Source organism: Sinocyclocheilus grahami, unplaced genomic scaffold (genome assembly GCF_001515645.1).
Source record: "Sinocyclocheilus grahami isolate Dianchi unplaced genomic scaffold, SAMN03320097.WGS_v1.1 scaffold546.1, whole genome shotgun sequence".
Lineage (NCBI taxonomy): Eukaryota > Metazoa > Chordata > Actinopteri > Cypriniformes > Cyprinidae > Sinocyclocheilus > Sinocyclocheilus grahami.
In genome coordinates, this window is record NW_015505725.1 from 544,603 (window position 1) to 557,119 (window position 12,517).

General features: G+C 44.6%; 1 protein-coding gene across 1 annotated transcript in view; it reads left to right on the plus strand.

Annotated features, from left to right (window-relative positions):
- LOC107555826 (inter-alpha-trypsin inhibitor heavy chain H5-like) overlaps window positions 1-12,464 on the plus strand; it is a 16,907-nt gene extending 4,443 nt beyond the window's left edge. The window contains exons 7-13 of the mRNA XM_016238736.1: window positions 394-510; window positions 765-936; window positions 1,813-2,125; window positions 9,133-9,761; window positions 9,912-9,962; window positions 11,305-11,421; window positions 11,950-12,464. Coding sequence (XP_016094222.1) covers window positions 394-510; window positions 765-936; window positions 1,813-2,125; window positions 9,133-9,761; window positions 9,912-9,962; window positions 11,305-11,421; window positions 11,950-12,338 — 1,788 coding nt within the window. The 3' untranslated portion in view covers window positions 12,339-12,464. The remainder of the gene's footprint in view (window positions 1-393; window positions 511-764; window positions 937-1,812; window positions 2,126-9,132; window positions 9,762-9,911; window positions 9,963-11,304; window positions 11,422-11,949) is intronic.
- The last annotated feature ends 53 nt before the right edge of the window (window positions 12,465-12,517 follow it).

A 12,517-nucleotide genomic window follows, 5' to 3' on the forward strand; every position in this document is an offset into this window, starting at 1 on the left:
GCACTATATATATATATATATATATATATATATATATATATATATATATATATATAATGAAATTAAGAAATAATTTTAAAGCAGTAAATACTACAAAAATGTATTGCAAAAATATATATAATCTATTAATAATTATACATAATTGTGTTATTTATTGTCATTAACTATGAAATGTCAGTTATTTCACTTTTTTCCCCTTTTCATTTCATTTTGTTATGCTTTTTCTTTTCTCCCATTTTTGAAGTCCATTCAGAGTGTGATGAAGTCACTGAAGACTTCATACTCTTCCAGCACACTGAGCTCATTGCTTTCTTGTGCACACACACACACACACACACACACACTCACATACAGTTTATTTAAATGGCTGTAAAAGTATCTGCTTTCTTTCAGGTGCTAGATGGACATTTTGTACACTATTTTGCCCCCAAAGACCTGCCTGTCGTGCCGAAGAATGTTGTATTTGTGATTGATACCAGTGCTTCCATGGTTGGAACCAAAATCAGACAGGTAAGTACTCTGTCATCGACACAGATTGAAGTAATCAGTTCTCCACACTCAAATGAACTACAATGAAATTTATATTCAGCATTTCTGTCTTCAGAGTTGCAGTGTGTTGTTCTCTGAAGGAGGGAATGATATTATGATCCAGTTTTTTTCACAGCTGGTCCTTGTGATCTCATAGCTGGACACACAGATACACACACCCATCTCACAGCAAAATGACAGTGTTCAATAGTTCTCTTTTAATATCTCTCATGCAGACCAAAGAAGCTCTGTTCACGATCCTACGCGAGCTGCGGCCCAATGATCACTTCAATTTTGTCACTTTTTCCAAACGCATCCGTGTGTGGCAGCCGGGCAAACTTGTGCCTGTCACACCCAACAATATACGTGATGCCAAGAAATTCATCTACATGATCTCACCCACTGGAGGTAGAAAATCTTACACACTCCTGAACACACCCTGCTACACAAACCACCTAATTTAATCATATTTAAATAATTTAAAGCAACAGTTAAAAAAAAATAAAAAATAAAAAAAAGAACTCACGGTGTTGTTTTTAACTGAAATAAATATGAAATAAAATAAATTATGAAAATAAGAAATGCCTTTGAATTTGAAGTACTAAAACTGCTAAAACTAAACCTGAAATGAAAATAAATTAAAGCTAAATAGAAATGTTTCAGAAAAACAAAAAAAATTAAAAATGACAAAAGCACATAGCAAAATTACTAAAACATAAACTGAAAATATAACAAAATATATGTACTATAATAGTATATAATACAAAATTTACAGAATTATCTATCTATCTATATATCTATCTATCTATCTATCTATCTATCTATCTATCTATCTATCTATATATATATATATATATATATATATATATATATATATATATATATAGATAGATAGTATGTTATATATATAATATAGTATTATTTTTTTCCATGGAGTTCAGTAAGAAATATTTCTGAAGAATCTGTACAAAGAAGCCACACATAAAGCTCCGAAAGTAAAACATTTTCATAATAAAAGAGATGTATTAAAGTCAGAATATATTAATTGGATTTTTAACATATTCATGAATAAATTAATAGGACAAAAAAGAAATAGTCAACTGCAAAAGTTGAATGGACTAGATTTATGGTATTTTATTGTGTTTTTGTCCTTTTTTGGAGCTTGACAAATGTGGTTACTATGAACTGTTGGTAGACTGATTTGGAATGACATGAGGATAATTAAATAATGACAGTTTAAATTTTTGTTGAACTCATTTCCTCTTTCATTTAAAATCTTCTCAGGCACTGATATCAATGGTGGCATTCAGGCAGGCTCGGCCTTACTCATTGACTACCTCTCTAGCAAAGAAGAGTCCCATCACAACAGCGTGTCACTCATAATCTTCCTGACCGATGGGCGGCCCACAGTTGGCATAGTTCAGAGTCCAGCCATCATTGGCAACACCAAAGCAGCAGTGCAGGAGAAGTTCTGCCTCTTCACAATTGGGATGGGTGATGACGTGGACTACAGGCTCTTGGAGAGGATGTCCCTGGAGAACTGTGGAACCATGAGGAGAATCCCAGAGGATGCAGATGCCAGAGTCATGCTCAAAGGGTGAGGAACATGTGGTCACCATTAACTACATACTTTTGTGAGTCTATAAACTGATTAAAGGGTAAGTTCAGGCAAAAACAAACATTGCCATTATATACTCATCCGCATGTTGTTCTGAAACAATAAGTCTTATATATTTTGTGGAACACAAAAGGAGAAGTTTAGCAGAATGTCTAAGATGTTATTTTGAACATCATGAAGCTTCAAAACTGACTAAAAGTACTTCAGAGTATAAGTAAAAATAAGTATTATTTTAAAGTATCATCAGTGGATTTGAGTCAGATAACAGGGCCTAAAATAAATGCTCGCCAATTACCAAATGAGAGTAAAAATCTCTGGTGAGTATATGAAACAGTGTAACTCAACAATTGGCCAGTAAATTTTTTATTGTATAAATTCTAATTTAATTCATTAATTTTGGCTGGTACATTTTCTGAAGTCACTGGCCATTGGCAGGTGGAAATAAAATTAAATAAAATTAAATTTGCTACTAATCTGAAAAAGCCTAGGGCAATGTTATATGTGACCCTGGACCACAAAACCAGTCTTAAGTCGCTGGGGTATATTTGTAGCAATAGCCCAAAATAAATTGTATGGGTCAGAATTATTGATTTTTCTTTTATGCCAAAAATCATAAGATATTAAGTAAAGTTCCCTATCTGTCGGTCACTACGAGTTATGTCGAACGACATATGGGGTCTCACTTGGGAGGCCAATCATTTCTGATTTTATGAGAAAATGGCAATGAAAATTGGCTAGTGGATTTTGCATACCTGAGCCACTCCCCGTGCATACGGGTATAAATAGGCGACAGCTGCGTCCACTCTTCAGATTTTTGCTTCGGAGCCGAGTAGTTGATGTTCTTCACTACAAAGCCAATTCATCTTTGTGTTGAAAGAGGGCTGTTCCTGGTTGGTGTTACGGCGCAGTACAGCGGTGTCCCTGCAGCAGTGATTCCCCTGGGCGCTTCGACTGAAAGAGCAGTTTTTCCTCTAAAAGAGCAAATCATGGACGATTCGCATCTTTTTCAAGATACCATTTCGTCTGTGTCCTTCTGGATGCGGTCGTTTCCTGTCCTCTGTTGATGGCCACGGTCGCTGTCTTCAGTGTCTGGGCCTTCAGCACGCTGAAGTGGCGCTCGTGGATGACTCATGCGTCTATTGTAGGCATATGACCATGACATCGCTGCGATCGCGTCTCTCTCTCCTCAAGGCGAGTGGACAAGACCCCTCTATCACTACCCGTCCTGGTATCTTTGCCATGAACAGAGGACCGCCGGCTAGTGCCCTGGGAGATTTGAGGGTTACAGTGAGAACTTCTCCGCCGGGCCACGCCCCACGGACTTCTCACTCCTCCCGCAGCGCATGTCCCGTGCATCTGCCGGGTGATTTTGCTGGGCCGTCTCGCAGCGGTCCCAGCGTGTCATTCGGTGGGCGGCCAGATGATGAGATGTCGATTGCAGCATCGGGGGATTGGCTATCAGCCTGTGAGGATGAAGATTTGACGGGGCTGCCCCCCTCGAGTGTTGTCACCACTGCCGAATTGGACCCAGAGCTGTAGGCCATGCTTGCCAGGGCAGCTGTGAGCATCGGGTTGGAGGTGTCTACACCGCCCAGCCCTGAGCACTCGCGGCTGGATGATTGGTTTCTCGGCGCGGAGCATGGCTCACAACCGCGTTCTGCTCCAGTTCCTTTTTCCCGGATGTGCATGAAGAGGTGACGAAGTCGTGGACAGCCCCTTTTACGGCCATAAGCCGCTCGTCTCTTTCTTCCATCCTCACTACCCTCGATGGCAGGGCAGCTAGGGGGTACGTTGACATTCCCCAGGTGGAGAGAGCGGTTGCAGTGCACCTGTGCCCGCAAAACGCCGCCACTTGGAGGAATTGTCCACGTCTCCCATCCAAAGCCTGTAAGCTGTCGGCGGCTCTCGTTGCCAAAGCTTATAGTGCTGTGGGCCAAGCTGCACCTGCCTTGCATGCCATGGCTATCCTGCAGTACACCAAGCCAAGGCGCTAAAACAAATGCCCGAGGGTAGCACCTACCCGAGTCACGGCGCGGTCCCTCGGAAGAGTGGACATCGACAAAAGTACGCTTTCTCGATGCTCACATCTCCCATGCTGGCCTGTTCATCGACACTGTCGAGGACTTTTCTCAGCAGTACAAAAGCAGACTGAGGCCATCCAGCACATCCTGCCCCGACGTGATCCTCCAGCTGCCACCGTTCTGTCGCGGGCCGTGCCTCAGCTTGCTTGTTGCCATGGGCACCCTCCTGCTTCCTCCACTCGCGCTGAGACAACGTCGAGGCCGGCGCATCGAGCCCCACACAGGAGAGCGGTGCCCCCTGTGTCGCACCCAGCCGCTGAGTCCTCCAAGAAGATGACGAAGCAGCCCTGACACGGGCAACCCGGAGATGTGGGCGACTGCTCTTCAGGAGGTTGCGAGGTCAGTGCTGCTCTTTCCCCCAGAGGAGGGCCAGGGGGAGAATTCTTTGTTCCTTTTTCTTTTTGTTCCGCCGTTGGCGTGACCACATTTTCAAAGAAAGAGCAGTTTCCTTTTCCTCCGGGTTGCAATGCTCGTAGGTCGACAGTGAGCGATGCACCACTTCCTCACTCTCACCCACGACGCCCCCTATCGCCAGTGGCCAAGAGTTCGCAGTTCGGAGAAGCAACGCCTCTCCACGCGTCTCTGGCCAGTCCCAGGGGGAGTTTTGCTGTGATGACTCAGAGCGCGATGCCTTCTGGGCCACCCAGCGCAACTCCCCATCGCTGCCCCACTGCAGGTACGTCGACTGTCTTTGACACCCTTTGGTGCCACTCATACGGAGTTTGGGAGCGTGGCTTGCGTTACCCAACCCGTGCTGCTGGCTCATTCGGACGGTTCGACTCGGCTACGCGATTCAGTTCGTCAGGCGACCTCCCAAGTTCAATGGCATTCTCGAGACTTCGGTGGCAGTCCGAGATGTCTCTGTCTTGTGCAAGGAGATTGCTGTCCTGTTGGCGAAGGATGCAATCGAGCTGGTCCCTCCAGCCGAGATGAGGAAGGGGTTTTACAGCCCTTACTTGATCTTACCCAAGAAAAGCAGTGGCCTTCGACCTATCTTGGATCTGCGAGTCTTGCATCGGGCCCTGCACAAGCTCCCGTTCAAAATGTTGATGCAGAAACGTATAATCAAATGCGTTCAAGCCCAGGATTGGTTTGCAGCGATCGACCTGAAGGACGCGTACTTTCATGTCTCGATTGTTCCTCCGTTCCTACAGTTTGCGTTCGAGGGTCGGGCATGGCAATACAAGGTACTTACCTTCGGGCTCTCCCTGTCCCCCCGTGTCTTCACAAAAGTCGCGGAGGGCGCACTTGCCACACTATGGGAAGTGGGCATCAGGATCCTCAACTATCTCGATGATTGGCTCATCATGGCCCGGTCGCGAGAGGAGTTGTGCGATCACAGGGACCTGGTGCTTCAGCACCTCAGTCAGTTGGGGATTCAGGTCAACCGAGAGAAGAGCAAGCTCTCCCCGTACAGAAAATCTATCTCGGTATGGGGTGAGACGGCACGTCTCACCCACGAACGGCATATGGTATCCGCAGCCGCAGTCACTCCGGTCGGATTGCTTCATATGAGACCACTTCAGCACTGGCTACACTCCTGAGTCCCGAGATGGGCATGGCGCCGCGGTACACATCGTGTCACCATCACACTGATGTGTCACCGCCTAGTCAGCCCCTGGTCGGACCTTGCTTTTCTATGGGCCGGGGTGCCCTTAGAACAAGTGCCGCGGCATGTCGTTGTAAGGACAGATGCCTCCAACACAGGCTGGGGCGCTATGTGCAACGGGCAGGCAGCCTCGGGGTCCTGGGCAGGACTTCGACTGCTTTGGCACATTAACTGTCTGGAGTTGTTGGCAGTGCATCTAGCTTTGCGGCAGTTCTGGCCGCTGCTGCAGGACAAGCACGTGTTGGTCCAAACGGACAACACTGTGGCTGTTTCGCACATCAACCATCACGGCGGTCTACGATCACGTCGCATGTCTCAACTCACTCCGCCATCTCCTTCTCGGGAGTCAGACGCGTCTCAAATCACTGCGAGCTGTCCACATTCCGGGGGAGCTGAATCGTGCAGACTCCATCCCCAGACAGTTCAGCTGATCTGGAGTCGATTCGGGGAAGCTCAGGTGGGCCTGTTTGCTTCCCACAAGTCCTCCCACTGCCAGTTGTACTATTCCCTGATGCACTGGCACACAGCTGTCACCCTCCACCTTGAAAGTGTATGTCGCTGCTATCGTAGCACATCACGATGCAGTGGATGGCTGGTACCTGGGAAAGCATGACCTGATCGTTAGGTTCCTGAGGGGTGCCAGAAGGTTGAATCCTCTTAGGACACCCCTGATACCCTCCTGGGATCTCTCTATTGTCCTGGCTGGACTTCAGAGGGGTCCCTTTGAGCCGCTTGATTCAGTTGAGCTAAAGCTTCTGTCTCTTAAGACAGCGCTCCTGATGGCGTTCACTTCCATCAAGAGGGTCGGGGACCTCCAAGCATTTTCGGTAAGTGAAGAGGGCCTTGTGTTCGGGCCGGCCTACTCTCACATTGTCCTGAGACCCCGGCCTGGATACATGCCCAAGGTTCCCACCACTCCGTTCCGAGATCTGGTAGGGAACCTTCAAGTGCTGCCCCCGGAGGAGGCAGATCCAGCCTTGGCGTTGCTGTGTACAGTAAGAGTGTTACGCATATGCGTGGACCACACCCAATAGTTTCAGAAACTCTGAGCAGCTCCTTGTCTGCTTTGGAGGTCAGCAGAAAGGGAAGGCTGTCTCCAAGCAGAGGTTGGCCCACTGGATAGTGGATGCCATCGCCTTGGCGTACCAATCCCAAGGCGAGCTGTGCCCCCTGGGGGTGAGAGCCCACTCCACTCGGAGTGTTGCCTCCTGGGCGCTGGGGCACAGCGCCTCTCTGACATCTGTCAAGCTGCGGGCTGGGCGACACCTAACACCTTTGTGAGGTTTTACAACCTTCGTGTAGAGCTGGTTTCTTCCCGTGTGTTGGGTAACAGGAAGATCTGGCACAGTATCACGCTTGCTGTGCCATTCCCCCTCAGACAGGGATGCAAGTGCCTTTCTTCTCCCAGTAGAGTTTCCCAGTTGGCGAACCCTGGTTCGAAGCATCCTCCAGCACCCCCAGCAGTCAGACTTGGTGGAGCAGTCTGACGCCAGGCCCAGTACTGGTGTTAGCATGCCCGGTGTCCTGGCCAGCCCCTGTACTGGGCTAGGTGTCCATATGGCTTGATTCCCTATGGGTAATCCCATATGTGTATTCTTCCACGGTAAGTTTTCCCTCTCTGTAAACCCGTGTCTTCCCTTGACAGACCCGCTCTGTCAGTCTCTCCTGGCAGTTATTCCATCCCTACTCTAAGGTAGCACCTGCCTCAGAGAACCATTCCATATGTAGTACTGCCCTCTGGGTCAGTCCATATCAGTATCTCCACATGTCATCTCCCTACGGGTAGGATGTGGTCTCCGTAGCAACCTTTTTCTTAAGGCTCGCTTCCCCATCGTTCTGCCAGGCTGCAAGAACAAATAGGAAAGATTTGAAGCAATCTTTCACTGAAGGTTGAAACCCCTTCCAAAAACTTTTTTGTGGACGGAACAGCAGCATGGCCTTCTCCAGCAGCAATGTACTCACTGTTGGTCTCCTTCGGTACCAAGGTCACTGAATTTGCGCTGGGGCTTTGGGAAGGTTACGACCTTAGCGTAACTTTTGTGGCACGCCACGGCTTGTCAACAATTGCGGTGCCACAGGGTTGAGATGGTGTTCAGGTTGTGGCGTTTTCCATGGACTCCATATGTCGTTCGACATAACTCGTAGTGACCGACAGATAGGGAACATCTCGGTTACATACGTAACCCTCGTTCCCTGATGGGGGGAATGGAGACGTTATGTCTCCATGCCACAACCTTGAACCATTCGCTGTTGCCTGGACACATTCTTGTTCACGTTCTCACGTTCACGTTCCACACGTTCACCTGTCGCCTATTTATACCCGTATGCATGGGGAGTGGCTCAAGTATGCAAAATCCACTAGCCAATTTTCATTGCCGTTTTCTCTTAAACTCAGAGATGATTGGCCTCCCAAGTGAGACCCCATATGTCATTCGACATAACGTCTCCGTTCCCTCCATCAGGGAACGAGGGTTACGTACGTAACCGAGACGATCATATTCCATGAAGATATTTTGTAAATTTCCTACTCTAAATATATCAAAACTTAATTTTTGATTAGTAATATACATTGCTAAGAACTTAATTTGGACAACTTTAAAGGTGATTTTCTCAATATATTTGAGATGATTTTTTTGCACCCTCAGATTCCAGATTTTCAAATAGTTGTATCTCAGTCAAATATTGTCTAACAAACCTATCCTAACAAACCATACATCAATGGAAAGCTTATTTGTTCAGCTTTCAGATGATGTATAAATCTCAATTTAAAAAAATTGACCCTTATGACTGGTTTTGTGGTACAGGGTCACATATTAGGTAAGCACAAGACAACTCAGTGGTACACAAAACAAACCAAAAACCAAGAGGTTGGCTATTTTGACTTAGACTTGTAAACAATCAACCTAGAAACCATCTAGCAACACCCTAGCAGAACACCCAAACAACCATATAGCAATGCACTAAAACACTCAGAACATCAACTGCATAGCAACACCCTGGCAACTATTAATAATTTGAGGCAAGTATGTTAGCACGTGTGGCATTTTGTGACGAAAACCCCCCTTAAAGTCAAGGTTAAAGGTCAAAAGTGACATGAGATGCCATTGAAAGACTGAAATTTTACACAAGGCTTAACAGTTGGGCCCCACTCTAAAAGTTCAACAAGTTTAACGTAAAGAATACATGACTTATTAACCCACAATCTTAGGCAAAACTGTTGCATTGTGACCTTATTATTCCTTTTCTCCTCTCTTTACCATCTTCTTGCCTTTCTTTCACCTACTATCTCTCTATAGCTTCTACGATGAGATCGGCACTCCATTGTTATCTGACATCCAGGTGGAATACTCTGAGGATGCTGTGGAATACATCACCCAGAACCTTTTCACAAATTACTTCAACGGCTCTGAGCTCATTGTAGCTGGAAAACTGACCAATCACAGCTCAGACTCGTTGCATGTTCAGGTTACCGCCAGCAACAGCGATCGAAGCATCGTGCTGGAGAAAGACGTGTCAATACACGAGCGAGAGCAGGAAACCGAACGGCGGCTAGCGGAAGCGGAGGCGGGTCCAAATGTGAACGGTTACGTGGAACGACTGTGGGGATACCTGAGTGTTAAAGACGGGCTAAAAGGACGACTGCGCAGCCAGACGAGCGCAGAGCGGGAAAACTACACACAACATACTACAAATCTGTCGTTAACGTATAATTTCCTCACGCCACTCACACAAATGATAGTGGAGAAACCACAAGTGCTGGCTGATGGAACTTTAGCACAGACACAGAAAGAGGCAGAGACCACCGAGGCACCGCCCCCTGCTGAGTCATCCAGTCAGCTGTCGGAAGATGACAACAGTCTAACACCCCAGGGCCTGCACAGAAATCAACCGCCCAAGCCAACTTCTGCAGTCTCCAAGGCAACAAGTGTGTTTATTAAAATTGGACAGAAAGTAAAACATTTGTTTTAGATCAGATTTAGGATCATTATGACTGTCATAACACAATCGGTCTTGAAAATATTAAGGTGACTCAAACAATCCATTGACGATTTCACTGTTCTCCATTTATCTCCAGGTGGCATCAGCAAACTTACCAAAAAGTCTGTCACCTTATCCAAAACATCCGGTATTTCTCAATTTTTCTACATCTGCTTTGCATTTCAGTGCGAATGTGAGTGAGTGTAGTTGAAAGTGTCAGTAGTGTCTGTTCACATCGACTGGGTGGCTTGTAATTTGTTTTGTTCAGGTAAAGGGGCCTCGTCAGAATGCAGCTAATTGCTACTGAGAGTTGTGTATGGGCTCTAATTCACATGCCTGTGTTTGGGAACTGATGGGAAAAAGGCAGGATTTCGACAAACCCCCAAGTATTAAACTTCAGAGCATAACTCATTCCTCACTCTTTGTCCTATTAATATGAATTAGGCCTCAAACTGTGCATCTTTATTAGTTTCATCTTTATTTTTCAAAATACTTTATTGGCTTGATTGCTACACACACAATATTACCAAAGCAAAGAAAAAACAATACAAGCAGTGACCCAAAACAAAAACAAAAAAAAGAAAATATATTGATATTGATAAATAAAAGTAAAAGAAAAAAGTGAAAAATAAAAGTAAAAGGTGCCACTAATGCTAACAAAACACAAAACAAACAAACAGCTGCATAGCAACACACACACAATATTGCCAAACTATGAATACAAACAATACAAGCAGTGACTAAAAACCAAAAAAGAAAATATAGTGGTATTGATAAATAAAAGTAAAAGAAAAAAAAGTGAACAAAAAAGTAAAATGTGCCAGTAATGCTAACATAACAAACAAACAAAACAATATGAAACAAAGCGAACAAATAAAACAAAACACGGAGGCAGGCTTTTTGACAGTAAGCAACCGCACTAGCAACCTCATAAAAGTGCACTAAAACACTCAGAACACTGCATAGCAACACCCTGGCAACCATTAATATTATGTAGCAAGTATGTTAGAGTGTTTGGCATTTTGTTGTATGCACAAAGCATCAGAATACATTGATGCAGTCAGTATATGTGCATGAGCAAGATGTGCATGAGAAATTAGCCTGCAGTATTCACAAAGAGTGTTTTTCAAGTTTTGAATGGAGGAAATCTGGTAGATGCATTTATCACAAGTAAAACTGGCCTCCATTTGAGTTGAATCGGAAAGCTTTGAAAAGCCACTTTTCTGTTGGCATGATTTGTGATCTCATATAAAATGTTGCATAAGGACAACCACACATCAGACTTGCTAAATGTGAGAATTAACAGGGGACTTTGGGTTGCACATAACCAACAAACTTGCATAATTTGATTTACTTCCATGCAACAAAGAAAAAAAAATATATAAAAATAAAATATATTCACACAACGTTCTACAAATGGTCCATATTCAAGTAAAAATGGATTAAATGATATCTTCTGTATCATACATTATCTTCCTATCTGTCTTTAGCTGATGGCGACCCTCATTTTGTGGTGGAGGTACCCCACAGTAAACTGACTGTGTGTTTCAACATTAATGGGGAGCCAGGACACATTCTCCGACTCGTGACTGACCATAAACACTCAGGTAAACAACTGAACACAGTATTTTACAAGTATTAACTTTTTGCGTTGCTATTTATTGAGCTTTGCATTAGTGACAATTCTTGGCCAATTTAAAGGGATAGCTCACCCAAAAATGAAAATGTGTCATCATTTATGCACCCTTAAGTTGTTCCAAACCTGTCAGTTTCTTTATTCATGCGGAACACAAAAGAAGATATTTTGAAGAATGTGGTAAGTAAACTGTTGATGGTAGCCATTGACTTCCATAGTATTTTTTTCTCCATAATATGGAAGTCAATGGCTAACTGTTTGAGTACCAGCAATCTTCAAAATGTTCAAAATTCATACAGGTTTGGAAAAACATGATGGCGACTAAATGTAATATTTACATTTTAATTTTTGCATGAACTATACCTTTTGAGATTAAAATTGTGTAAGCTGTCATTCCATATCATAGTTTACTTTAGATTTTATATTCAGAACATTTTATTAACATTTAATATTTATATATGGACCCTTGACATGAATATGTATGTTTTGTCCCCATTAGGCGTGACTGTGAACGGTGCACTGATTGGAGCACCAGCCCCAGCCGGCAGTCATAAAGAACAGAGGACATATTTCAACACCATAACAATAGTAGTCGATAAACCACACCGCTCTTATATTGAGGTGACCCCACAAAAGGTCATACTGGACGACCGGGACCGGATGATCTTACCATCCAGCTCCAGCATTTCCGTTCAGACCGCAAACCTGGGTGTGGTCATTATTGCTAACACAAACCTGACAGTGACCATTCTAGGAACTATCCAATTTGTCATCTTATTCCACCATTACAAAAATCCAGCGCCTTATCAGCTGGATCACCTGGGGTTTTACATCGCTAACAACAAAGGATTGAGCAAGGATACACATGGGTTGCTAGGTAAGCAGTAAGCACACGTACACAAATCTAGTTGTAATGTTGCGGGAACTTGAGAAAACAAGCAGAGGTGATCTACATGCAGGGAGTTTAATTAATTGTGATTCCGGAAAGGCTAGCAATAGCAAGCTAGCTTTGAAAGCAAGATCCCACCCTCCCTGCAAATCAATTACTAGTTACGTTACTTTTTCCC